At 43.0% G+C, this 27,779-nt stretch overlaps 1 protein-coding gene across 3 annotated transcripts in view; it reads left to right on the top strand.

The window, feature by feature from the left end:
• The window catches only part of APBA1 (amyloid beta precursor protein binding family A member 1), a 138,196-nt gene that overhangs the window by 58,862 nt on the left and 51,555 nt on the right, over positions 1-27,779 (top strand). For all 3 annotated transcript variants that reach the window (XR_010792874.1, XM_066604191.1, XM_066604192.1), the window contains exon 2: positions 9,174-10,371. Coding sequence is in view for 2 of the 3 variants with exons in the window: in XM_066604191.1 (XP_066460288.1) it covers positions 9,211-10,371 (1,161 nt within the window). In the remaining variant the exon portion in view is untranslated. The remainder of the gene's footprint in view (positions 1-9,173; positions 10,372-27,779) is intronic.

Consider the following 27,779-nt stretch of genomic DNA (forward strand, 5'->3'; position numbering starts at 1 on the left):
TTTATTCTAAGCACGATTACTTCAACGTCCATTGCATTCGATTCATAGCGGTGATATCTCTTTCTTGTCACTGGGGACTTTTATAACAGTGTGGTGCCTCCGTATTAATCTAGAAGGCCAAGCGAAGATACCAAGCAGTCCCTGTTGAGAAATGTGATACTTTGTTGTATACAGTATCTACTAGTGTTATGCAAAGAATATCAGATCTCACCTAAAGCAAGACATATGCAAGTTGGTACAATATAACACCCTTATTGCATATCAACTGTGTAATGGCAGATCTATTCATGCATCCCTGCTACAATACTACCGTATTTCCCCGAAAATAAGACAGTGTCTTAAACCATTTTGAACAAAAATTAATATAACTTTTTTACATGTATAGCTGCCTGGACACTATTTAAATTGACTTTTTAAATTAACTTAGCAGGGCTTAATTTTGGAGTAGGGCTTATATTTCAAGCATCCTCAAAAATTCTGGAAAATCATGCTATGTCTTATTTTCAGGGGATGTCTTATTTTCAGGGAAACAGTTGCTGTCATGTGTTGAATAATGACATTATAATTCTGTTATACTGTTATGAAATATTCAGCATCAGGGTTAGATCAGGGCTGTCATTCACTAGCATTTTCCTTTTATTTTTTATGTCCAGTTTTAAAATCTCACAAGAATTAATTCCGTTATTGATGCCAGATTAGCGGATTATTTTCAAAATTAAATTTATTTTTCTGTTAAAGCATGTAAATCAGATTTCCAACTCTGACTATTTTTTCACACTCCCGCTCCGACTCCTAAAGGCCTCATATACAATTATTAGTAATGAGTTTACTGTAGAAAACACAACCTGAAGCCTAATCTAATATAAATAACCCTACAGGCTTTTTCTTGCACCGCACTTTGACCCCTTTGCGTGACTTCTGCTGGATGATTTTGGTGTCATTAGATTAGTGAAACCCTCATTGCCGACGTAAAATCATAAAATTGGAGTTTGGTACAGCGAGTGACCTGTGAGAGCAGCCCAAAGTTCCTATGTTAAGTGTATGGGTGCGTGCCTTGGGACAGTGAACCGTTGCTAAGCGAGTGAGCGATACTGAAGGGGAGCAGCCGGTATTAAAGGGCAGTGGGCGGTACTGAATGACAGCGGCAGCTGCTGATGGGTAGCGGCCGCTACTAAAGGGTAGCAGGCGATGCTCTACTGGAGTGGGGGCAGTGCTGAAGGGACAGCGGGCGTCGCTACACAAGAGCAAGCAGTGCTGAATGGGAGCATGCGAAGGCTGTGATTGGTTCATCCTTTTAATGCAGCGCTGGATAACCAGTCACAGCCGCCGTGGAAGTGGCATTTATCAATTGGCTGTGCCCCCACTCATAAATCCCGTTCATCCAGCGCTGCTCAATCACGGCTCCTGAGAGCAGAGGCAGCTCCCGGCCATCATAGGCTGACACTCCCCCCCTCTGGCCCACCAATCACAGCCAGAGTCGGAAGACAAAGAAAGCAAACAAAAATGAAAGGCAGAGAAAGAGACATGCAGACAGAGCGAGGCACACAGGGGCAGACACAGCCAGAGATACAAGCACAGAAACAGAAGAAAGAGACACAGGCAGAGACAGAAAAATAGGCAGAGAAATACAAAAAAAACATTTTCAAAACTCATGTTCACGCAGCGAACATCAGGTCAATCTAGTATATATTAACCCTTTCCAATCCACTGTCTGACCTCTGAAGACATTATGATTTAAGGCTGTACAGCTCCGATGTTGGAAGACCTCCATCGGGGGTTCTCTTACTCTATATTGCCAGCCTCTCTGCTGTCGGAGCCTATCCAACGTGTCACCTCATGCAGTACTGGCTTTAGTCAGCATATAGTGCTGTTTAACGGCAGAAAAAGCCCCCTAGGAAAACCAGGATACAAATTGGATTGGAAAGGGTTAATATATACAGCGATATAAAGTGAAAACCTACCAAAGTAATGAAGCACGCTTACAGTATAAAGCAGCCAAATATACGGGGCCATACCACATCCAAGCAAATTGTTATCAAACAGCATCCAGGTCCACAACAGTGGAAGTTATTGTCTGCATCCCAGGTGGTCTAGGGCAGTGAAGTGGTTAATGCGTGTATCCCTGATAGTCTAGGGCAAGGAAGGGATTAAAATGTAGTATGTCTGGTGGGCTATGGAAGTAAAGCTGTTAATGCAGTCATCCCTGAGTGATCTAGAGCAGTGAAGAAGTTAATCTCACTGCTCTTGGTAGCTAAGAGCAGAGAAGGAGTTAATGTCAGGATCTCTAGTGTTCTAGGGCAGGGAAGGGGTTAATGTCAGTATATCTGTTGTATATGACAGTCAGGGAATAAATTTCAGTATCCATAGTGATCTTGAGTAGTAAAAAAGGTTAATGTAAGGACTACTTGGATAAAGGGAAGTAAAAGGTTTAATATCAGTGTAACTGGTGGTCTAGGGCAGTGAAGGGGTTATTGTCAGTATATGTGGTGGTTGGTGGTCTAGGACAGTGTGGGGTTCATTTTCAGTATTCCTTGTAGCCTAGGACAATGAATAACTTAACATAAGTAGCCCTTTTGGTCTAGGGCACTTAAATGTGTAATTTTTTGATACCTGGTGGAAGGGTTAATGCTGCATACTTGTGGTCCAGTGGTCACTCAGCTCTTGAGGCTCTAGCATTGCCTTGAGTGTAACTTGCTTTTAGCTCCCTGCTGTAATCATAGTGATAAGCACATGAATGGGATAGAGAGGATGGTGCAGCTGCAGCCAAATCAGGAGTACTCGACACGATCACTAAAGGGAGAGTTAGCATTAGGGCGGTGAGTGGAGCTTCTGGGCCTTCCAGGTTTAGGGGCCCAGCTGCAACTGTGACCGCTGTGAGCCCTATGGTTTTGCCATTGCTGGTACGCCAATCCCCAGCTGTGAGTATATGGCTAGGAGGAGTTTGAATGAACCTACAGTAGAGCACGCACCCTAATGCAAACCACACTGAATGCAATGGCAGGCCTCATATAAAATTATTAGTAATGAGGGTGCATGCATGACCTTTGACCTGTTCAAACTAATTGTAGCAATCATGTAGCTGCGAGTCCTCCAATCTAGTGACCCTTGTCAGACTTCAACGAGATCTAATATTTATTACCTATCCCATGGATGCTTTTGGTTATATGGTAAAATACTGATAGACAAATCTAAATTTCCCGGATTTTTAGTATAAGTGAAGTTCCACATTTGCTTTGAGATGGTTAAAAAAAATTCTAAGTGGAGTGAAAAGGAAAAAAACTAAATTCCACCATCTTTGGGTGGGCCTTGTTTCTATGGTGTACACACTGCAGCAAAAATAACATACTAACTTTATTCTATGGGTCGGTACGATTACCACACAATTACTACAATACCAAATGTATTTATTTTTTGTGGTACTACTTAAAAAAAAACGAAAAACTAAAATATATCTTTGGAAAAACATTACATTATTTTCTGCCGCCATCACTTTTTTTTGCCTTTCTGTCAACATAATTTTGCAAGGGTTCGTTTTTTGCCGAACGTCCTGCAGTTTTCTATTGGTACCATCCTGGAGTACATATGACTTTTTGATCGACTTTTATTACAATATTTCATGGATAAGGGGGTGACCTAAAAAACACAATTGTGGTGGTGTTTTTTTTCCTGACGACATTCACCGTGCGGGGTAAATAATGCGTTACTTAAATCGATTGGACTTCTATAGACATAGTGATACCAAATATGTGGGTGTTTTTTTTTTTGTTTTGTTTTTTTATTACTATTTAGAATTTTTTTATTATAAATATGGTGAAGGTTTTTTCTAACCCTTATTGCCTTCTTTATTTAATAATAAACCTTTTTTAAACTAATGTTTCCATCTTTTCTTTTAGTAGACCTGAACTTGCGATGGTTTGATCGCTTCTGCAGTATAATGCAATACCATCTGATTTGCAATCTATCAAGCCACGTCACAGGCATGGCTTGATAGGCAGTCTGCACTGCAATGGCAGCCTCAGGGTCCTTCAGAAAGCCCCAGCTGACATAGCACCTGAATGGCACCCTGCAATCTCATCGCAGGGGGCCATTTGGAACACCCCCCTTAACTCCGATTGGGGCATTTAAATGTCTTTGTCACAAATGGCAGCTGCATTTAAAGGGTTAACAGCTTTGATCAGCAGCGGGCTGATCGGAGTTGGGGTGGGCATGCATTAGCTGTAAGAAACTACCGCATCTACATTGTATGGAGAAGGATCGACTCCTGATTCCCCTCCATACACCCCCAGGTAAATCTGTGCCATGGAGCATTAAAGGGTTAAAAGATACTAAATTTTGCATTTGTTCATTATTTAACACTATGTCAAAGTTGGAGCTTCACATTAATGGTATTTACTGCTCTGCTTTTAAGGAGCCTTCCCCTCCCAGAGAGAGGTGTAGCACACCCAGGGCTGCTTGTATGAGATGTTCTGCTAGGGGCCCGTACACACTTACAGCAGACATCATTGCTTTGTGCTCGGGCTCTTTTTTTTTTTTTTTTTTTCCATGATTCTTTTTCAATTTCTGTTCTGAAAATAACTGTGGTGAACAAAACACCCCTGAGTTGCGTGAGTCACTCTTAATGTCTCCGGCAGCAAGGCCATCTATATTTTATGGACCTGTGTGCCGCTATCTTCCTCTGGCATGGGAATCAATCAGCTGTGCGAGTGCCCCTTCTAGAACTGTAAATCACGCTGCTGGGGCAAATCTGGCAATTTGTCATTATACTGTACTCAGCTGCCTTATAATAGAGTTAGACAGTCCAGTGCCAAATAATATTAGATTCAAGCTTTCCGTCTAGCAGCTCCTCTGCAGATATTACACCTGCGCAATATGTTACTTATTCTGTTTAAACAAAGCAAAACATATACTGTAAAAAATAAACAGCCGGGCTCTTAAAAATAAACGTATATAGACATAAATTTGTGAGCATGTTGTTAATATTCGATCACTTCTCTCCACTCATCGCTGCTTTCTGAACTTAAACAGTTAAATGCTTCCATATTACTGTAGCTATATCACATATAGGGAGGATACGGAACGATTATTCAAAAGAGCGAAAGTGAGCGATAATCGTTAGGTCTAAACGTGAGCCAACAACCAGACGGCGAGCAAGAATTGTTTACTTTTCGTTAGTCGTTCACTTTATACAAGATCGTCGTTGGCTCGTTCGCTTATCGTTCGGATTAAACAGCGCTCGTTCAGTCCTTCACAGTCGCTTATACAGCGAATGTAGCCATTCTCATTAGAACTAGCCACCGATGTATCTGCCGGGCTAAACAGACTGCATGAGAGCTTGTCTAATCGGCTTGTCTAAAAGGACCCTTAGGCTAGGTACATTATAAAAATGTCTGTGCTATGTCTGCAAAAAACGGATGTTTTTTCATAGTTTTTTTTCCCCAACATCTTAAAAAAAAAAAAAAAAAAAAAGCACACAACTACACATGGGTGATACCCGTTTTTCTTCTCTCCCCATTAATTTGAATGGGCAAGTCTTATCCGTAAAATGGCTGAGAATGTATGCCATGAGGTTTTTTTGGGGGGGTAGTCCGACTGCGTGAAAAACTCGGTAGTGTGTGTTGTACCATTCAATTATATATGTCCGTACGCTCTCCATATGTATTCCGGGGTTTATTTAACGGATGAAAAAAATTCTAGTATACCGGAGGCTTTAGGAAGAGAAACAAATTTAATAATTGATTTCAGATCTTTGGATTCTTTATTGGGTGACTTGTTAAAATTAAAAGGGGTTTTCTGCTTTTGATCGCTATTTCATTTTCAATTCCAAAACTCTACGTTGATTGCTTTAATTATATAAAGAAACTAATCTGCTCAGCCATGGAGTTACAGGGACCTTGTCCTGGCAGCATAGAGTAGTGACAGTTGCGCGGATTGCAGCGATCTGTCACCTATAGGGTAAGTTGTGAGGTTGTGCTGCACCTACTGAGGCAGCTCCCTCCATGGCAAAGGCCCAGCTGACGGAATGTCCGGCGTGAGATATGTACAGCGTATTCATGAGGTGCCGCTTGCCCCCTAACCCACTGTGATTGACATTTTCCTGGTTATTACGCTGCATGCTGTCAGTCCCGGTGGGTGGGCTCTAGCGGAGTTTACTACATACAAATTACTGTGCGCAAGTTCTGCCTAAAGGCCCAATTAGACACAACGATTATCGCTCAAAAGATGTCTTTTGAGTGATAATCGTTGTGTCATTTACAGCGCAAGATGATCGCTCAAACGTTGAGCGATCACCTTGCACTCCGAGCGGAGGATGCAGAAGACAAACGGGGCCGCTTGTCTTTTGCATCCAGCTGTTCCCCGCTCGGAGCGACCAGCTGTTATACAGCCGAGTGCTGCGAGCGGAGGATGCAGGTTTCCCCGCTTGACTTCTGCAACCAGCTGTTCTCTGCTCAGAGCGCCTGGCTGTTATACAGCCGAGCGCTCCGAGCGGGGTATGCGGAACACAGCTGGACCGCTCTGTTCTTCATACCTAGCCTGTCATCAGGGAGCTGGATACAGCTGAAACAATAGTATCAGCTGAATCCCGCTGTGAATCCTTGATGAGGCTCATCGTTGTCTTTCAGCATGCTGAAAGACAACGATGAGCGACGGCTTAACGAAAACCGCACGATGTCAGTGCAGTTACACACAACGATTATCGCTCAAAAGACGGCCTTTGAGTGAATTTTGAGCGATAATCGTTGTGTCTAAATGGGCCTTAATAGTTTTATTTAAGTGTAGGCAAATTTCTTCACACTTACCTAAAGGAGGTCAGCGCTGTTCAGGAATTCCATTATCAGCGCTGCATTTTAAAGGTGGCTATACACACTAGGTAGAAGTAGATTAATAGTAGAAGAAACGGTGAACGATCATTTTGCAGATGTAGCCATACACATTTTAGTCCATATTGGCCAATGCAGTTATTCAAACTGGTCATACATGTTTAATGACATCGGCAAAGGTTGTTTCTGGGAATGTGATTTCAAAGGATGGTTCACGGATAAAAGATCTTCTGATTGCCTGACGAAAATTAAAATGTGGCCAAATACTTCCCAGATGATCACAATGTGTCATCGATAACTTAAATCAATCATTCAATGTTCAATTTCACCTGTTGAACAATCATATTGGTTGAAATTGTTGTAGTACAATTTGTATGGGAACCTTAGCAACAGTGTGAAGGAACTTATGGAGACAGATTAGATATTAGAAAAAACTTTGACAGTGAGGGTGAGCAATGAGTGGAACAGGTTACCACAGGAGGGGGTGAGTTCTCCTTTAATGGAAGTCTTCAAACAGAGGCTAGCAGACATCTGTCTGGGATGATTTAGTGATCCTGCATTGAGCATGGGGTTGGACCCGATGACCCTGGAGGTCCCTTCCAACTCCACCATTCTATGATTTATGGATCTTGAAAAGTTACTCTGTGTGACAAAATATAGAAAAGCTTACATTAAAAAAAAAATTAAAAATGCTTATTTTATTTATTTACTTTAGGCAATATTGTCTGTTGTTAGAGTGAAATATTCATAGAAAGATGTTTAAAGAGACTCTCCATCTTTTTGCAACCCTCCTGGAGAGCACCCTAAGTTACAGTTATGTCTGCTGTGTGTATTTCTGTAGCAGTTTGGGAGAAACTTGCATTTTATTACGGTGTTTCCCCAAAAATAAGACACTGTCTTATATTAATTTTTTGCCCCAGAGAGGCACAGTGTCTTATTTCCAGGGGTGTCTTAATAGTTACCTAGCAGACGCTGTCCCTCTCGCTGCTCTCCAGGAGCTCCGTCAGTCTTCCGTGTTGTCCTTAGCACTGACAGAGCATTCTCTTCCTGGTAATGTGAGTTAAATACCCCGCCTCCAGCAAGAGAATGCTGTGATTGGCTCAGGACCGTGGCCTCAGCCAATCACAGCTGACGCTTAATGAGCCAATCACAGCCACTCAATGAATTATATCAGGTGAGTATTTTTTATCTTTTTTTCATGTAGTGTAGCTAGGGCGTATTTTCTTATTTTGGGGGGAGGGCTTCTATTTCAAGCTCCCTTCCCCCCTGAAAATCAGGGTAGGGATTATTTTCGGGAAAACTCAGCAGTATGGTAGCAACCACACAGAATTTTTTTTCTTTTTTGATATTTATGAGCTGCAGCTAGACTCTCCACCCCTCTACTAACTGGCAACTTTCTCTTTATGCAGAGTAATAGGCAGACAGCAGTCAATCAGTGGCTAGAAGGTAGGTTAGGGGAGCCTAACTGCAGCTCACCAATATAGAGGACTACTTCCTGTAGTCCTGTGTCTAGCTGCTACTGATAAAATGTCTGTTCCTCCCAACTACTGTAAAGATACACACAGCAGACCTATCCCCGCAATCAGTACAATTGTCATTGCTGTCTCCTCAATGAGGGCTGCAAAAAGATGGTGACAGATTCCCTTTAATAAGAGCCAGTGCCAATTGAGGTTAACGCCGGCGCTCGGCGCTGATCCGAGGTATGGCTTCAGCTATAGCTACGCTTATTACAAATGTGATAGCATTTCTGTAACTCTTCAATTCTGCACTTAATGGATGGATAGATAGATTAAATACGACTCTATTTGCTACACGAACTAAATTAGGACACCAGAAAATTGAACTAGGTTTTTTTTTTTGTTTTTTTTTTTACTACGTGAGCCGAGGTTTTATCATTTTTGGAAGATTGTTTATTTGCTGCAGTCATTCTTTGGAATGGTTTGCAGCGTGTATGTGACAATTAGGTTTGTATCCTGCAGCGTCTCGAGCCTTCTGCGAGGAAAGTGTATGTGAGTAAATAGAACACAAGGGGGGAGGCAGCTTTTAGTGCATTTCTCACGCCTTCGGGCATTTACATGAATACAGACAGGCACAAAGGTGCAGAAGAGGTAGGGGAAGCATTCTGCTGGATACAGGAATTCGAGTTTCTCTCTGTTTTAGCAAATTACTTGTATAACATGGGAGTTCTTTATTGTTCTATTTTCTGTATCTTGTCCCATTCTTCTTGCTTTTGCAATAAAATGGATATTAACCTTGCCTTTTAATCACTACTATTTAAACTATTTGCAAATACCAGTAGAGTTACCATTCTAATTAGTAGATTCTTATTCTGTGTTTTCTTTTCTTCTTTTGCAGACAAGATGTTAATACTGTAAACAACCGAAAATCTGCCATGAACCATTTAGACGGAGCACAAGAGGTGGAGGCAAGTGATGAGCCTGCGAATGCAGACATCAACGAGTCTGTAGAAGCCGACCTTGAACTTCCAGAAGTTGAAGAAGAACAACATGCGTACGCATCTCCTATCTTACGGCATACAGCCGGAGAACAGGATGGACAGTCCGGGCAGGATGAAGAAGGAACCCTTGCGAGGTCTGCAAGTACGGAAAGTGGATTTCACAATCATACCGATACAGCAGAAGGGGATGTAATCGCAGGTCAAGTAGATGGATATGATCTTGATAGAGCTCAGGAAAACGAGGATGAGAATGCGTATGCTATTCAATACAGGCCCGAGTCTGAAGAATACACCGAGAATGCGGAGGCGGAACACGGTGAGGTGCTACATAACAGAACTCTCCCCAATCATTTACATTTTCATGGGATGGACCAGGAGGAGGCCATTAACGCAGCTTACTCCGGTTATGTCTACACGCATAGGTTATTTCATAGGGGCGAGGATGAGCAATATGCAGAACCGTATGCCGATTATGGACTGCAGGAACATGTGTATGAGGAGATAGGAGACACTCCTGATTTGGACATCAGGGAGGGTCTTCGTCTTTACGAACAGGAGAGAGAAGAAGCTGATAATTATCGAAAAGAAGCCTTGGGCGCTCGTCTCCACCATTATGATGAACGGTCTGATGGGGAGTCGGATAGTCCTGAGAAGGAGGCAGAGTTTGCACCCTACCCAAGGATGGACAGCTATGAGCAAGAAGAAGATATTGATCAAATTGTGGCAGAGGTGAAACAAAGTATGAGCTCTCAAAGCCTAGACAAGGCTGCCGAGGATATGCCAGAAGCCGAACAAAGTATAGATCTGCCCGATCATTCTAAGGGTGTTGGTGGGGGGCATGTAAGTAACGGAAACCTCTCTTCTGCCTCAAAAACAGCTGCTAATGCAGTAGAGATGGTGCAAAGGTACAGTAAAGAAAAGCGGGATGCCATTTCACTGGCCATCAAGGACATAAAGGAGGCTATAGAGGAAGTAAAGACTAGGACAATACGCTCCCCTTATACTCCTGATGAGCCAAAAGAGCCTATTTGGGTGATGAGGCAGGATATCAGTCCAACCAAGGACTGTGATGACCAAAGGCCACTAGATGGAGATGTAAGTATGTCTGGTTTCCGTAGTCAGTCTTACCTTTAACTTGATGGGTTTCTTTTTTCTTACTCCACAGCTTAATTTGGAGGTGGTGTTTGCTTACAAATGGAGCATTTTACTTATCTTAACCTATATGTGATGTTAAGTAGAAAATATATAAAATAAAAAAATATATATTAGATATTAATATATAATACAAAAAAGCAGACCTGTTATAGAAGTGATACCTTTATTGACCAGACAGAATTTACTACAAAGTAGGATTTACCATTCTGCTCGAGATCATTTTATTCAGCATGTCTAGAAGTCTCTCACTACACTAAATATATATATATATATATATATATATATATATATATATATATATATATATAGTTAGGATTTATGTACAAAACAGAGAATACACATGACAGAATTCTAAATCCTTTCTAAGGGTTGTATGTTTGGCCTGAAGTGAGCAATTTGAAATTTCCTGATTAGATACCTGTATATCTTCAGATGTATAGCGGTGATACAAAAGTGTTCCTTTATGAGGACCAATCTGGGCAAGACACATCCCAAGAAATCCAGGCTAGGCTACATCAGTAGAAGTGGCCAATAATATATAAACCATATGTATCATTTTGAGAAAAAATTGAAACAATGCCAATCGTCTACCTATTTAATTGACTTCATTATTTTGATAAAGTTGGGTGGCGCAGTACCGTGAAATTGTAGTCCTGTAATCCAAAAGAAAACTTTATCAGCATAAGATATACAAACTAGTCCCCATACATCACAATAAAATTTATTGCATAACCCTTACTTACGTAGAATGCCCCGCAATGTGGAAGAATACAGATTTTGCACCTTCAATGTAAGCCGTCCGTGTGGGAACCGCAGGAAAATGGAGCATGTGCGATATATATATTTTTTTTCATCCGCCAGCGGAAACCGCAATTGGTTTCCGCTCGTATGCATGAATAATCCTTTTTCCATAGCATGCTATGCAGAGTTATTGCTAAAGTGGATTTAAAATTTGCACCGCAGATAAATTTATGCTGCAGATTTTCTGCACGCAAATATTCAGCAGAGATTGAACATTCTCTAAAAAGTAACAGACTGGATGTACCAGAATCCAAAAGTTGGGGTTAAATGTTGTAATAGTACCAGTGTAAGCCTAGGTTCATAGTGACTTAAAGGGATTCTCTCATGGAGACATGACCATAGATGTCATGGGGTGGGGGTTCTCCAGTAGGACCTCTATCATAGTGGTTCTGGATTTGACTGACCCATTCTGCCCATGTATCACAGAGATGGTCATTTAGTTGACTGGCCACCATGTAATACTACATTTCCCCTGTAGAAATGGCCTCCTCTAGAAAGAAGTCAAAAATGACCATACTCCAAGATTATGGGGGCTAAGAGAAAGGGTTTCTCAAAAGTAGAGCATTCACAGCGCACCTTTCAGCTAGAGGTCGTTTCTTCAAAAACATTTTGCTTTGATTCATAGAAGTGCAAACATCCTTCGTAATCCATCCATATCTGTATCCATTGTGGGTCCATGGTGACTATTGTCCAGATTAGTGAATACAACAGTTCGGTCTGTAAAACACCTTTTGTCAAGTCGCATCCTGCAATGTAACTAGCATGACTATAGGAGCGGTGCGGTCATGTTGTCTACGGCACGGCCACAGCCGTTGCTATATTCACGCTAGCAATTTGTATTGCCAGACACGACTTTTACACATGGAAACATCCTATACTACTAGTCTGGACATTCAGGTTATCATGAAATCCCCATGAATACATACATATGTGGATGGAGTCCCCATGAATACATACATATGTGGATGGAGTCCCCATGAATACATACATATGTGGATGGAGTCCCCATGAATACATACATAGGTGGATGGGAGTCCCCATGAATACATACATAGGTGGATGGGAGTCCCCATGAATACATACATAGGTGGATGGGAGTCCCCATGAATACATACATAGGTGGATGGGAGTCCCCATGAATACATACATAGGTGGATGGGAGTCCCCATGAATACATACATAGGTGGATGGGAGTCCCCATGAATACATACATAGGTGGATGGGAGTCCCCATGAATACATACATAGGTGGATGGGAGTCCCCATGAATACATACATAGGTGGATGGGAGTCCCCATGAATACATACATAGGTGGATGGGAGTCCCCATGAATACATACATAGGTGGATGGGAGTCCCCATGAATACATACATAGGTGGATGGGAGTCCCCATGAATACATACATAGGTGGATGGGAGTCCCCATGAATACATACATATGTGGATGGATTGCGAATGATGTCGGCACTTCTGTGGAACAAACAAAAAAGTTTTTGAAGAAACTGCAACTACTTGAAAGGGGAGCTGTGAATTTTCTCCTTCAGAAATAAGAGCCGGTTGAGCGATCGGCTTCTGTCCAGAGATGGGTTGTCTCATGACAAAATCTCATAAGGGACCTTTCACAGGGACGAAATAGACCGCAGATGCAGATTTTGATAATTAGTGCAGATTTTGGTGCTTTTTTTAACTGGAGAATACTTCTGTGGAATTTCTTGTGTTTTTTTTTCTGCAGACTTTAATTGCAGAATTCCATCTCCTGTATGTTGGAAATCTGCAACAATTCCACAAAATGTCCCTAATTCCACAGCCGAAAGCTTTTTCATGGCGAAATTAAATCTTGTGGTTTTGAAGTAAAGACAAGCGACTCTTATACAGGTGCGGAATGCAAGCCCCATAGGGATAACATTGTGACACAGAAATGTCAGCACAAACTAATTCCATCCCGTATTAAAGCCCCCTTAGCAGAGCGAGCCTTCTGCTTCTAAAATATTCACACTGTAGAAGATACAAAAACATTCTTGTGCAGAAAGAGGTCTGCTAGGCCGATCGCTAAAGATTGTGTTTCATCGGAAGATGACTTCTAAATATAATTTTTTATGTTAAACATTTTTACTAATATGTCACAATCTGTATTTCCTGCAGTTCTCACACTGACCACTAGGCCTAATAAAAGTCTGACACTTCCTATTAGGCCGCCTGCACACAGGCGTGTCGGTGACCCCCGCGTACCTGTCTACAGTCTTTTTATCTGTATTGCGGATGTACCGGCCAGCGCACGTGCGCAGTACGGATAATGCTAGCGACGGCGTGGATCTTGTGACCTTTCCGCAATGATTGCGGAAGGGCCGCGGGTCGGACGGCTTCCATTGACTTTAATGGAAGCTGTCCAGGAATAGAGCATGCTGTGATTTATTTATTTTCCCTGCCAGCGGAAAAAATCGCTATTGATTTCCGCTCGTGGGCAGGAAAAAAAATTGCCTTTCCATAGCATGCTATGGGCGGTATTTTCTGCAGAATCCAGAGGTGGACGCCCACTCCAGATTCCGCAATGGAAATCCGCCCATGTGCAGCCGGCCTTAAATATAGAGAACTTTTCAGCAGTCACTTCATTTTCATCACATGCAGGATGAGGGTGCATTCATTTTTTGCTTAAAAAAAAAGCATCGCCTCTCATCTACCTACTTGCTATTTTCACGCACATGAAAAGATTTCATATGCTTCCAGTAGTTTGCAATTTTTCAATCTCATAGCGTCTCGGCGATTTTTTTTTTTTTTTTGCTCGCAATGTGAATAAACGTATTGAAACCAATGTGTCTGTCTATATTGCTATTGGACAGAACTTGCACATAAAACTCACCCACATGAATGCACCCTTATAATGAAAGGTAACACCAATATTAATAGATAACACAGGATCCATCATTCACAATTGGTGATGGTCACAGCTCACCTCCTCCCCCTCCCTGCACAAGGATGCCACCACAGGTCAATCGCCATGCACTATCTTGCAGTGTATGTGTGCGTAATATGCGCCAAGATGGAACTTGCAACGATTTTTTTTTTTTTTTGCGCGCATAGTTTGTTCAATTCTTGTGAGCGGCAACATAGGAGATTGATACAGCGTGGATAGAACCTGCGCACATAATGCTCTGTGACCATTCGCTTGTATGAGCCTGGCCTTAGGGAGGTTTCACATGGCCGTATGCTTAACTACGCTCACCGCTACGAAGCGTAGTTGTGCATGAACGGGTTTGGTTTTTTTTCCCCTTCGGTCGTACAAGCGTCGCAACATAGTGCAGGAGTTTGAAAAAAATCTGGGAAGGTAGATGCTGCCCTATCTTTGTCGCACATAGTATTAATGCCCAAGAGAATATGCCCTAGTATTCTCGATAAACCAATGACAGCCATTCAATGAATGATTGAATGGCTATGATTGGTTCATCGACCACTGGCTCTGATTGGCTGAACCAATTACAGCCAGCCCTTCCTGGAGACGGGAATTTTAATCCTCCAATCCAGAAAGCACTGTCAGAAGACTAAAGACAAGTGTCGGAGGTGAAGAGAAGACCTCTTGGTATTATTTTTTTTTTTTTTTTTACTGCAGCTAAGGCTTAGTTTAGGGCTTTTACAGTAGGATTTCCGAATGTAAAAGTTGCATTGCACCGCACGAAAACTGCGTTTTCATGTGATGCAACAGAAAAAAAGGCTCCATTGGGAAATCTGGGCTGCAAAAAAAAAAATTTGCAAATCATGGCTTTATAAAGTATGCCGTGACTTTGTAGTCTCGCATTGTCGCAGGCTGCAAAACATCGCTTGTGTGGAAGGACCCGTAGGAAAGTATGGGTTCCACAGACATGTGATTTGTAGCACTGTCGCATCATGATAAAGTCGCCCGTGTGGAGGCGGCTGAATAGAGAACTCGTGTTTCTGTAGTACAAAGTCCATGTGAAAAGCCTTCTCTTTGTGTCAGTATGTCTCTGGTATGAAGCGCTGGATCTCCCGGCTATTCCATTGTCCGACCCATCAATAATTAACGTGGCAGATAAGAAGCTGCTTTGCATTATTGAGCAGGTTTCAGGTGCACGAAGCGCGGTACAATAAATGAGCAAGGAAAGAGGGCAGAAAATAGCGTCCTGCGAGATCCCAGGCGAAGGCGGGCCACACGCCTCACTCGTCGTAAAACCCATCGCTCGGGCAGCTATAGAACGCAGCTTTAGAATTGTCTAGTTAACACTGCAGATTTAATTGCATTAAGCAGATGTCTGTGTGCTGAATCATCAGTGAACTTGTGCTGAAATGTTACTTTATAGCCTAATCCCTCGGAATATAAAACCACGACGTGAGCGATGCTACCTGCGCGCCTCTATCTGGCATCGCATTCCGAAGGAGCAAATAGAATTTATTGTGAAAGCGCCGGAGCATGCCTAGTGCGAAAGCAGGATGAATCACGCCAATTAAATGTGTGACACCGTCGGGCGCTTGTAATAGAATGGCTTTGTTTTTCTTATTAATAAACCAAAATAACATAAAGATGGAGATAAAGTGGAATTTTAACACAAATGTAAGGGCGCGTTCACACAAACGGTTTTCCCACCGAGTTCCATGCGGTTATTGCCCATTAGTCCTATGAGAAAGGGCCTCGTGTGGTGCAGTGTGTTTAGGCAGCAGAAATGCAGTCCCAAGCTCTCGCTCACGACCTGAAGGTTGTGGGTTTGATCCCCTCGTGGATCTAGCTCACTGTGTTGAAAAAGTCGGCTTATACTCGAGTATATACGGTAATCATGTACACAAGTAGATAAGGCTGCCTGTCCACGGGCGATTGTTCATTGCATTATCCGTGGCAATAATCCGGCCACTGGTAATGCATTGAACGCTTTCCATAGCGTTGCTACGAAAAAAACGCAGCCGCGGCGTCCACGAGCAGAAGATCACAGTGATTCTCTGCTCACGGAATCTAAATTGCGGCTTGCCACGATTCTTCACGGTGAGCCTATCTGTCAGATAGGCTCACCGCAGAGAACTGACAGCTGTCCCCCCTGCTCCACCCCGGCGGAATATCGCTGGTGATATTCCACAACGGCCATGGAAAGGGGGTCTAAGAAAGAAAATAACCCGAAGCCGACGCCAACCAAAACAGTTGCTATAAGCGCCCTGTAATCCAAAACCTTACATATTATATATCAAAACAAAATGAGGAACCTGTTCCCATACTTTATTTTAGCATAAATATACTAAGTTTAAAAAATGCCTATTAATGTTAAAAAAAAATTATTTTTTTCAGCTTTTTACCCCAAATAAAACTAAAAAACTGGAAAAAGTCAGTGAAAAAGATATTTAAAAAATAGCCCTATATGTCACGGATGAAAAACCGCAGCAAAAATAAAGGAAAAAATAATAGAGCAGTTAAACCACCACATGGGTAAAATCCCTAAAAAGTGTCTGGTCCTTAATCTACACATATTTCACAATGCCTACACAAACGTCCCATCCTGCTGCCCCTTTAACAGTACTATCCTGATACCCTGCATGCTCCCATATCTAAGGTTAACACCAAATTAGTAGCAAATAGGTAGTGCCCCACACAATAATTGTGCCCACCTTTGTGCCCCACACAATTGTGCCCTCCTTTGAGCCCAACACAATAATTGTGCCCTCCCTTGAGCCCAACACAATAATTGTGCCCTCCTTTGAGCCCTACACAATAATTGTGCCCCACACAATAATTGTGCCCTCCTTTGAGCCCCACGCGATAATTGTGCCCTCCTTTGAGCCCTACACAATAATTGAGCCCCACGCGATAATTGTGCCCTCCTTTGTGCCCCACGTGATAATTGTGCCCTCCTTTGTGCCCCACACGATAAGTGTTATAAAATTAGCCTATTTTCCTACCGTGGCAGATAAGTGGGAAGGTGCTCAACATCCCCTCTTAAGCATAAAAAGTGTTTAATGAAGTATACTACAAGATTGATAACACACATAGGCTGTTAGATGAGCAGTAGTGGTGGGAAAAGTTAATATCCATTTAAAGGGGGTTTCCAGGACGAAATGTAATGGGCAGGAAATGGTGTCAAATATATATAAGGTATAGTCCCATCCGTAAATGGCCTTCCGATCCAGTGGTCCCAGATTCTCCAACCCCAGAAGAAGCTGCAGCTGTCGTGTGCTGTCCGTGGTACACAAGACTGTTTAGCTCAGCTGTGGCTTTAGCGTTGATTTGCCAAGAACTGGCACATGACTAATATAGCGAATGGTCAGTTAGGCAGTCACTCATACAGTGACTGGCACAGGAAACTGCAGCATCTTCCGGGATCAGAGTGGTGAGGACCCATGCTGCTGTATTGCATCAATGGGTCATTTAACCCATTAAAAGACCAAGAACTGTACATTTAAGGCACTTGGTCCTAGGCTTAATAAAAAAGGTTAATAAGAATGCGTTAAGGTTCCTGCACCCGCAATCCAGCAGGAGAAGGTCGGGTCCTCGGCGGTTAGCCACAGCCGAGGACCTGGAGGACCCTCTCCGTACAACTCCTTTTGGAAAAACCCCTAGTCCTTTGCTAAATACATGCTCGTCATCGGCATTCATCTGTCCCACAAATATCTACCTACCAGGGGTAACTGTTATTGAGTCAGTTACATGTATACACGGTGCTGGCCAAGTTAATGGCATAAGTGCATTTTTGCAATAGTTTTCTTAAAATTTAGCCAGAAGTAAATTATTTTTAAAAGTAACCCGTTTAATCTGCAGAATACGGTTTACAAAGTCAAACAACCTCTTTTATTTTTGTTTCCGAGCTATACAGAACAATTTAATAACTTTTTGATAGTTTGTTGAATTTTCCACTATAGGATATGTATAGTAGCTATATACAAAGGAGGGCACGCATGTTTGTCTATTGCCGGCTGTTGAAAAGTATCCGAGTCATGTAAAATTTACAAGAAAGTAATTGATCAGCTCTGAAATAACTGTGGCGTCACCCGTCTCCGATTACCTTGTCCTATCTTGAGTTGTTGTACGAGAACCTCCATAGAAATAGAGCAGTTTATCCTGCATGCTCCCGAGAACACCTGCTGCTTCTTTACTCGAACCCCCATACTAGAGCAATGGAGAATTTTTGGAGCTACCAAGCTGAATATCGTGATGAAGATGTAAGTGCACAGTGTGAAGTAATAGATTACCCCTGGGTTTCTCGCTCTGTGACACTGCCTATATATAACTTATACTTTCCTTTCTAGTAAGTCTCCAAAAACTGTGTAGGATAATAATGAAGACATATTGAATTATGGGGATTGTTACTATTGAAAATGCTTCTAGAATGAACAGAATTCTTGAGAATTGAGAACTTACTATCTCACTAATTCCCAATCTGTTGCTATGTGGGACCTGTTACATGGCCAATCCACTTGTATAGGGATGTGTTGCCTTTCCCTAAAAAGTGAGGACTGGCTCTCCAATGGGAAAGAGTCCCAATGGCGATGTGCCTGTGATAAGGAAAGGACAGTGTAGGGAGACGTATAATTCATTGTCTGATACACCTGGAGCCAACCGGACATCCAGAAGAATGCTATAAGGCACATATACAGTTCTTACCCCTTCGCTCCTGAGTTAATTTCCACTTTTTTATAGATTTTTTTTTTTTTTCTTCTTCTTCATCAACTCTTTCCAAGAGCTACATTGTTACTTTTCCAGTAATGTAGCCATATGAGGACTTATTTCTTTATGGGACTAGTTGTATTTTTTAATAGAACCATTCAATATTCCATACAATGTAGTGCAATTTTTTTTTATATACTTGAAGTGTGCTGAAATGAATACAATGTAATTGCTCATTTGTTATCTGCCTTTAGTTACTATGGAGTTTATGGTGTAGTAAAAATGACGATTACAGCTATACCAAATTTATATAGTTTTTTTTCATGTTTTACTACTTCTAATAAATACAATTTTATTTTTAAAAATAAAAGTGTTCCTTGCTGCTGAATTTTGAGGCCCATAACTTTTATTTTTCCATCAATGGGCCTGTACTCGTTTTACGCAGGGCGAGCTGTTTTTATTGGTATCATTTTTTAAGTGCATACAATGATCGATTTTTTTTTTTAAGAAACTAGGTGACAAGAAAATATGCAATTTTTGCAGCGTGCAACTTTTATTTTTTTCACGACCTTTACGTTCAGGATAAAAAGTGTGACATTTTAATAGGAATTTAACGGATGCGTTAAAACCAATTATGTTGTTTTAGACAGGAAAAAGGCTTCATTTTTTGTATTAATTCTTTTTTCAAGTTTTGTTTGTTCTGCTTTAGGATTTGTACATTTGATGGTTTGTTCACTTGTACAATATACTGCAGTACCTTTTGTATTGCAGCATATTGTACCTCTAAGCCCTGACATAGGCAGGCTTCATTAATTCCCAGGCTGCTAGAACAGCCCATCAGCACTCCGCAATCACATCATGGAGCTGATGGGGCCCCCTATCTGTCTAACTGCTTAGGTGTCATGCATTCCATTGACTGTGGCTTCTAAATGGTTAAACGGCCTCTTTCACAGCTATCTCCAGTCATGGCTGTTGCCAGTGGGTATCAGATCTTTGTGTTGTAGCCCATTCATGTAGCTTTAAAGTGATTTTCTGAGATGTTTCAAAAATTGGCAAGGAGGCAGGGAATGAAATAACATAATTTATGCAGTATTTACCCTCTGAATGCTCCCCTGCTCCCACTAAACCACTTTGGCTCCAGATTCTCAGATCCACATTCCCTGCCGAGTTTTTGAAAGTCCTGGAAAGCCCCTTTTAATCCAGATTGTGTTATTCATCGCCCCTTTGTCTGGGAGAGGATAGGTCGTCAATAGTATTCTCCCTGGGAAAACCCCTTTAAATTCTTTGCTGACCTCTTAGAACGCAGGACTGATTGATGGCAGTCTGTGTATTCTTGTTGGGATCTGATATTTAGGCTATATCTTTAAAAGCGCAGTATAGATACAGTGTGAATGCTGTCAGTATGACTGTGAAGAGTTCTTGTTGGTTTTAGTGTTTTTACAGGAACAGTTCTTAAGTGAGAAAATGCACTTCTAAAAACCGCTATTTGTGTAGAAGGAAAGTGTAACGCTATGTCCAGCTTTGGTTAGTTCTTTTAAACAATAAACATTGTAAAGGTTGCATCTAGTTGGTGACACATGCTGCGACCATGTTACATTGTAACGACTAGGTGGGCGCAATGCATTGTAGATGTAACCACCGCAGGTTGACAAGGCATAATGGCACAACCAGTAGAGAAGTAGGCAAAGTTGCTGTGAAGCCTTAACCTCTTAGTGACCAAGCTTATTTCCGTTTTTTCATTTTCGTTCTTTCCTTCACCCCCTTACCCCCTCTTAAAAATCACAACTCCTTTATTTATCCATCGACGTCGCTGTATGAGGGCTTGTTGTTTTTTGCGGGATGAGTTGTATTTTTCAATGGTGCTATTTAATGTACCATATAATGTACTGGAAAACGTAAAAAAATTCCAAGTGGAGAGAAATGGGGAAAAAAAAGGAAATTCCGACGTCTTTCGTTATGTCGCAACAAAAGTGACATAATAACTTTATTTATGGGTCAGTATTAGAACGACGATGCCAAACATATATCCTTTTTTTTTGCTCTACTACTTGTATTTTTCTTCAAAGATATTTTAATTTTTTAAAATTATTTTCTGCCACCACCTTCCGCGTGCAATAGATTTTTGATTTTTCAGTCCACATAGTTGTACGAGGCCCCAGTGCCCGATGGAATACACACGACTTTTTGATCGCTTTATATTGCATTTTTTCTTGGAGACAGGGTGACCAAAAAAGCGCATTTCTGGCTTTTTTTTATGACGTTCACAGTTTGGGGTAAATAATGTGTTGCTTTGATGGATCGGGCCTTTACGGACTCGGCGATACCAAATATGTATCACCACGCCCTTAGGCAGAGAGTTCCACAGTCTTACTGCTCTTACAGTAAAGAACCCCCTTCTGTGTTGGCGATGAAACCTTCTTTCCTCTAGACCAGACCTGGGCAAAGCACGGCCCGCGGGCCACATCCGGCCCGCTGAATAGCTCGGACCGGCCCGCAAAGAGTCCGGTGTCAGCAACGGGAAGCAGCTAATTCTCGGTATGTAGCCCCGCCCCCGGCCCACCTCTCCCCATTGCAAATAGTGCAGGGGGGCGGAGAGGAGGCAGAGAGGGGGCGGGAGCTCAGTTCCTGCTCCTGGGCTCTTCCAGTCTCCCCCCCCCCCCTGCACATGAGGACAACGTATATCGGCTCGGTGTGAAAACCGAGCCGGTATACGTTCGTCTGAATGCAGCCTCAAAGGGGTCTTTCAGGGAAATACTATTAACCCCTTAACGACCAATGACGTACCTGGTACGTCATGGAGCGTCGGGGTATGTATGAAGAGAGGTTGCGATGCAATCTCTCTTCATACAGTGCGGGCATCAGCTGTTTATAACAGCTGACATCCGCGGGCAATAGCCGCGAGCGGCCGCGCGGCTGATCGCGGCTATTAACCATTTAAATGCCGCTGTCAATTCTGACAGCGGCATTTAAATCCCCCAAACGATGTTCGGGGGTCCCGCACGGCCCCCCAGCGGTGAGATCGGGAGAGCCGTGCATGTGTCATGGCAGCCGGGGGCCTAATGAAAGGCCCCAGGGCTGCCTTAGCAGACTGCCTATCAAGCCGTCCCCGTGGGGTGGCTTCATAGGCTGCCTGTCAAAAAGCAATATGACGTAATGCTATAGCATTACGTCATACTGCAGGAGCGATCAAAGCATCGCATCTTAAAGTCCCCCAGGGGGACTTCAAAGTAAAGTAAAAAAAAAAATCAATAAAGTTTTTTTTTAATTGAAAAAAAAAAAAGTTGTAAAAGTTTAAATCACCCCCCTTTTGCCATATCTATTATTAAAAAATCTAAATAATAAATTAAAAATATGTATTTGGTATCACCGCGTCCGTAAAAGTCCGAACTATCAAAGTACCACATAATTTTTCCCGCACGGTGAACGTCGTTCGAAAAAAGAAATGAAGAACGCCAGAAATGCATTTTTTTAGTTACCCTGTCTCCCAGAAAAAACGCAATAAAAAGCGATCAAAAAGTCGTATGTATTCCAAAACGGTACTATCAGAAACTACAGGACATCCCGCAAAAAATGAAACCTTGCTCAACTACGTCGACGGAAAAATAAAAAAGTTATTGCGCGCACAAAATGACCGCAGAAAATAATTGAAAAACATTTTATGTCTTTAAAAAAAAAAAAGAGTATAGTAAAAAAAAACCTATACAAGTTTGGCATCGTAGTAATCGGACCGACCCATAGAATAAAGTTATCATGTCGTTTTTGTTGCCATTTGTGCGCCGTAGAAGCAAGACGCACTAAAAGATGGCAAAATGTCGTTTTTTTTTCATTTTACTCCACTTAGAATTTTTTAAAAGTTTTTCAGTACATTATATGGTACTTTAAATAGCACCATTGAAAAATACAACTCGTCCCGCAAAAAACAAGCCCTCATACAGCGACGTGGATGGATAAATAAAGGAGTTATGATTTTTTTAAAGGGGGGAGGAAAAAACGAAAATTGAAAAAGAAAAATGCCCGCGTCATTAAGGGGTTAATGACCTATCATCAGGATAGGTCATCAATAGTTGATCCCCCAGGGTCTGTCGTTCAGGAGCCCGACCAATCAGCTATTTGAACAAATATAGATGCGTGGATGATTGACATATACAGATGACACCACACGTATGCCTCTACTAGAGATCTCACAGAACCTGATTGTTGGCTGCAGGAGATCGGAGATCCTGATAGAGGGTTTTTTGATAGGCGTGCATAGCAATGTGCATGGAGCCTTCGTATGTTGGTCTGGCCCTCTAAAACCATTCCAATTTCTCATGTGGCCCCATGGGAAAATTAATTGCCCACCCCTGCTCTAGACGTAGAGGGCGCCCCCTTGTTACTGTCGCAGTCCTGGGTATAAACAGATGATGGGAGAGATCCTTGTATTGTCCCCTCATGTATTTATACATAGTTATTTGGTCGCCCTTTAGCCGTCTTTTTTCCAGGGTAAATAATCCCAGGTTTGATGCCTCTCTGGATATTCCAGTCCTCTCATTCTGTTTATTAGTTTAGTTGCCCTTCTTTGAACCCCCTCCAGCACTGTAACATCTTTCCTGAGCACCGGTGTTCAGAATTGTACACAGTATTCCATGTGGGGCCTGACAAGTGCCTTATATAGTGGGAGGATAATGTTCTCATCCCTCGCCCCTATACCTCTTTTAATGCCCCTCGTACCCATCTCTTACAGCACAGATAATGCCTGGGTGCACAGAAATGAGTTGGATACCTGCAAAGTGTCTCATGGCCAACTAGGTTTTCTGATATTGCAGTTTTCTAAATGCCATGAACTGAAGATTGTAACACTAGAGTCTTCAAGATGATAAGAAAGGAACAGAGAAATCTTCATCCCAGAGTGTCTGTAACAGTCAGTCTCAGGGGAATAGCCCTCGCGCTGTTAATGCATACTGCACAACAAGAACATTAGCCAAATGATTAGGAAGTCTGTCTTTGGCTGCATTCACACATCGCTGATTCCTGCAGGTTTCGGTGCAGATCTGCCGCAGATTTCACCCCTTCAATTTGAATTCCAGATACGAATGATGTTGGCGGGATCATTTTTTTGTAGTATGTAAGCCTATTATTTTGAGTGATGGCTTCTTTCAAATTTTACATGGCTCGTGTTTCCAATATTACAGCCTGTTTTAGGCCCCCCTGGCCGCCGGCAGTAAATCGCCAACGAATCAGGCTATCTGAAGCTTTCCATAGCATTGTTATGGAAAGCGCCAGCCCCCTGTTCTGCATGCTGCAATTCTCTGCGGTCAGCCTATCTGTCAGATAGGCTGACAGCGGAGATCCATCTGTCGGCTCCTGCTCCCGGGCAGCGGCTCCGCGGTGGAGATCCGCCGCGGGATACCACAATGCCCGTGGACAGGCAGCCTAATCGCCGGCGTATCACACCCTGTGAAGCTTTCCATAGGGTTGCTATGGAAAGTGCAGTGACGGCATTCATGAGTGGAGAATCCTAGCAATTCTCCACCCGTGGGATTTAAATCGCGGTATGCTGCGATTGCCGCAAGGTGAGATAGGCTCACCTCGGAGACCTGTCAGCGCTCCCCGCTAGTGATTTTCAGCCTTGGTCGTGGACAGGGAGCCTTAAAATAGACATCGAAACCATGTATACCTGTAATATATTGATCTAATTCTCTGCTTATTCTGAGCTTAAAGGTCCAGTAGGCGGTCCTACCAGTGATTGACAGCTATGTGTATAACTGTACATACAGGAGGTGGCTGCCAATCACTGATAGCTCCGCCCACTGGACCTCTAAACTCCGAATGAGCAGAGATTAAATGAATAAAACACAAGTTACAGTGCATCTTTCCCCTTATAGCTATATATTAATCTGCTCCGCATCATTTGCTCTGTAATATGCTGCTTTTAGGCCACCTGCACACGACCAGGTCGGATTCCACATGCGGGAGCCCGCAGCGGAATCTGACCCTGTGCCTAGCCGGTGTCCGTGCATACCTGACCTTCTTCTTTTCTGAACTGTGGATGGTGCACACGGCGAGCTGTCAAGACATGCGCAGTAGTTTTTTTTTGTTTTTTTTTAAAATCCCTGCTTTTCCCATGTCGTCGCTAGACGATGACACAGGTACCCGCGACCTTTTACGCTATGTCAAAAAAATTGCAACAGGGCCATGTCTACCATTGTGTGGTATCCCCTCTTCTTTTTACAATAGTCTGTAAACATCTGGGAAGTCAGGAGACCAATTGCTGGAGTTCGGAGAGAATCTCCCTTGTTCAAATGCAGCTGCGCTTCGTACTGTCGAGCATAGTTGCGCCGCGGGCAATGTGTTTTCGCTCTAAGGGCTTATTCCCCCCCACCTTAGGCGCAGCTACACTCGCCACACAGAGCATAGTTGCGCCTGAATGAGGGGAATCTCTTCTCCCTCGCGGGCAGTTCAAACTCCACGTCAGAGTGCAGAATTTTGAAAAAAGAGGCGGGAAGATGGCGGCTGCCTGATCTTCCCCGCATGGACTCCCTACGTGCGCGAAGCATCAGGCGGGTCCTATCTTTTTATGGCCGTAGTATTCAAGGGCGAGGAATCCCAGCAGTGAAAACAAAACCACTGAACTCCTATTGAAATCAATGGTCTTGTTTAGTCCCCTCATATGGCCGCGATTATCACGCCTCCATGTGTTTAAGCCCTTAGCGCGGTGTCTTTTTTTATTAGTTCAGTAAGTAAGAATATAAGCTGGAAAAACAGTCTGATTACGGCTTTTTATGTTGTACCGCCGCGTAGTTATCGATAGGAGCTGTTCTAAGAAAACCTGCCAGGAAGGCTACTTTGTGAAAACATTGCCCCCTTGTATTAGAGAAGTCAGTGAGGCCAAAGGGAATTTGTCATCTATAGGTCTCTAAGTAAACCCCCTCAGAATCTCCTGCACCCACTTGATATTGCCCCCTTATGGCGTCCCGGAACACTGCGTGCGCCGTTTGTGAATAAGATGTGTTCCTCCCCACAATCCATAATAAATTCCAGCTTCTACATAAATTGTGTCCAGTTCAGCTCTGCTACATCTGTAAACTGTCACATTTAGCGGTCATTAGTACATTCCGACTAATAGAAGCTTTACTCAACGAACAGAACATCTGATTGTAGACTGCCGCTACTTATCATGCAAAGCAGAAGCACATAAACTTCGCTTCCAAGCCGCACATTAGAGTTCAACCGTAAAAAGAAAATTACAAATTCAGTATTCTTCTAGATTAAAAATGTAGCAGCATTGTGTTCTTCCCGCAAGCAGCGACGGAAGCCAGACGGGGTGTGTTTAACCCATTACATCAGGAAAGCGGCCGCCAGTTTTTATCTAAAGCAGGTGTAAAACGATGTGCTAATTATTTTTCTTTCTATATATTATGTCATTTGAGGGCTCCTTCACACTGGCGATCGCGATGTCGCGGTAAAATCGCATCCTATTTACTGTGATTTTTGAGCGTCAGCACATTTTTTTTCTCGCAAAAACATCGCTGCCTTTTGCGGTTTTCTTGCACTTTTTTTTTTCATGCGATATTTGCCACAGTTTTTTTAGCATGAAAGTCAATACGACTTTCTAATGTTAAGAACGCATCGCACAAAAATCGCGAGTTTGTGCAATGCAATGAAAAGGAGGCTCCATAGGGAAACATGGGAGATTTAAAAAATTGCGGCACGTCCTTTCTTTCTACGTTTGTTTTATCGCAACATCGCTGGAGTGAAAACATCGCTAATGTGATGGGAACCATTGAAAATCACTGGTTTCGTAATCCTGCGTTTTCACTCACGCATCACATGAAAATGGTGCGATTTTTTTTTTTTATCGCCAGTGTGAAGGCGCCCTTATAGATTCAGAGATCCAACTGCTCTCCTCTATAGAGTTGGCCGCCTCCTCTGTAGAGTTGGCCGCCTCCTCTGTAGAGTTGGCCGCCTCCTCTGTAGAGTTGGCCGCCTCCTCTGTAGAGTTGGCCGCCTCCTCTGTAGAGTTGGCCGCCTCCTCTGTAGAGTTGGCCGCCTCCTCTGTAGAGTTGGCCGCCTCCTCTGTAGAGTTGGCCGCCTCCTCTGTAGAGTTGGCCGCCTCCTCTGTAGAGTTGGCCGCCTCCTCTGTAGAGTTGGCCGCCTCCTCTGTAGAGTTGGCCGCCTCCTCTGTAGAGTTGGCCGCCTCCTCTGTAGAGTTGGCCGCCTCCTCTGTAGAGTTGGCCGCCTCCTCTGTAGAGTTGGCCGCCTCCTCTGTAGAGTTGGCCGCCTCCTCTGTAGAGTTGGCCGCCTCCTCTGTAGAGTTGGCCGCCTCCTCTGTAGAGTTGGCCGCCTCCTCTGTAGAGTTGGCCGCCTCCTCTGTAGAGTTGGCCGCCTCCTCTGTAGAGTTGGCCGCCTCCTCTGTAGAGTTGGCCGCCTCCTCTACAGAGTTGGCCGCCTCCTCTACAGAGTTGGCCGCCTCCTTCTACATGGGTCCTATCAGATGAGCACATTTTATATAACAGCATGTTTGATTTGGCTTAGGGCTTTAACCGATGAACGTGTTACGCCGCGAAGAATAGAACCCATTGATTTCAACTGGTTCAGTCTCCCTTTTTTTTTTGAACCCATCTGTCGAAACCCTTTAAAGTGAAATCCATTCAGTGTGATGGAGAGTTAGGGCTCCAACAGACACAAGTGTGTTACGCAATACGCTCACTCATGCTCGTTTTTCTTTGTGCCGTGAATGAGTGTATTTTGCACTTGTGCCTGTGCAAATATTGAGCCTTTTTGCGCAGGCAGCGCTTGTTCACACGGGTAGGGGAATCACCCCGCTCTGATTTAAAGGGCTTATTAGGCTAATGGGGTGTCAGTGATTACAGGTATACACTGCATTTAGCGTATTCCTGTGCAGGCAGATGTGCGTATTTTTGCACCTCTCATAGTCCTCTATGGGGCTCCTTGGTGCGCAAACGCACAAGATAGAG

This window comes from Eleutherodactylus coqui, chromosome 5, assembly GCF_035609145.1.
Source record: "Eleutherodactylus coqui strain aEleCoq1 chromosome 5, aEleCoq1.hap1, whole genome shotgun sequence".
Classification (NCBI taxonomy): domain Eukaryota; kingdom Metazoa; phylum Chordata; class Amphibia; order Anura; family Eleutherodactylidae; genus Eleutherodactylus; species Eleutherodactylus coqui.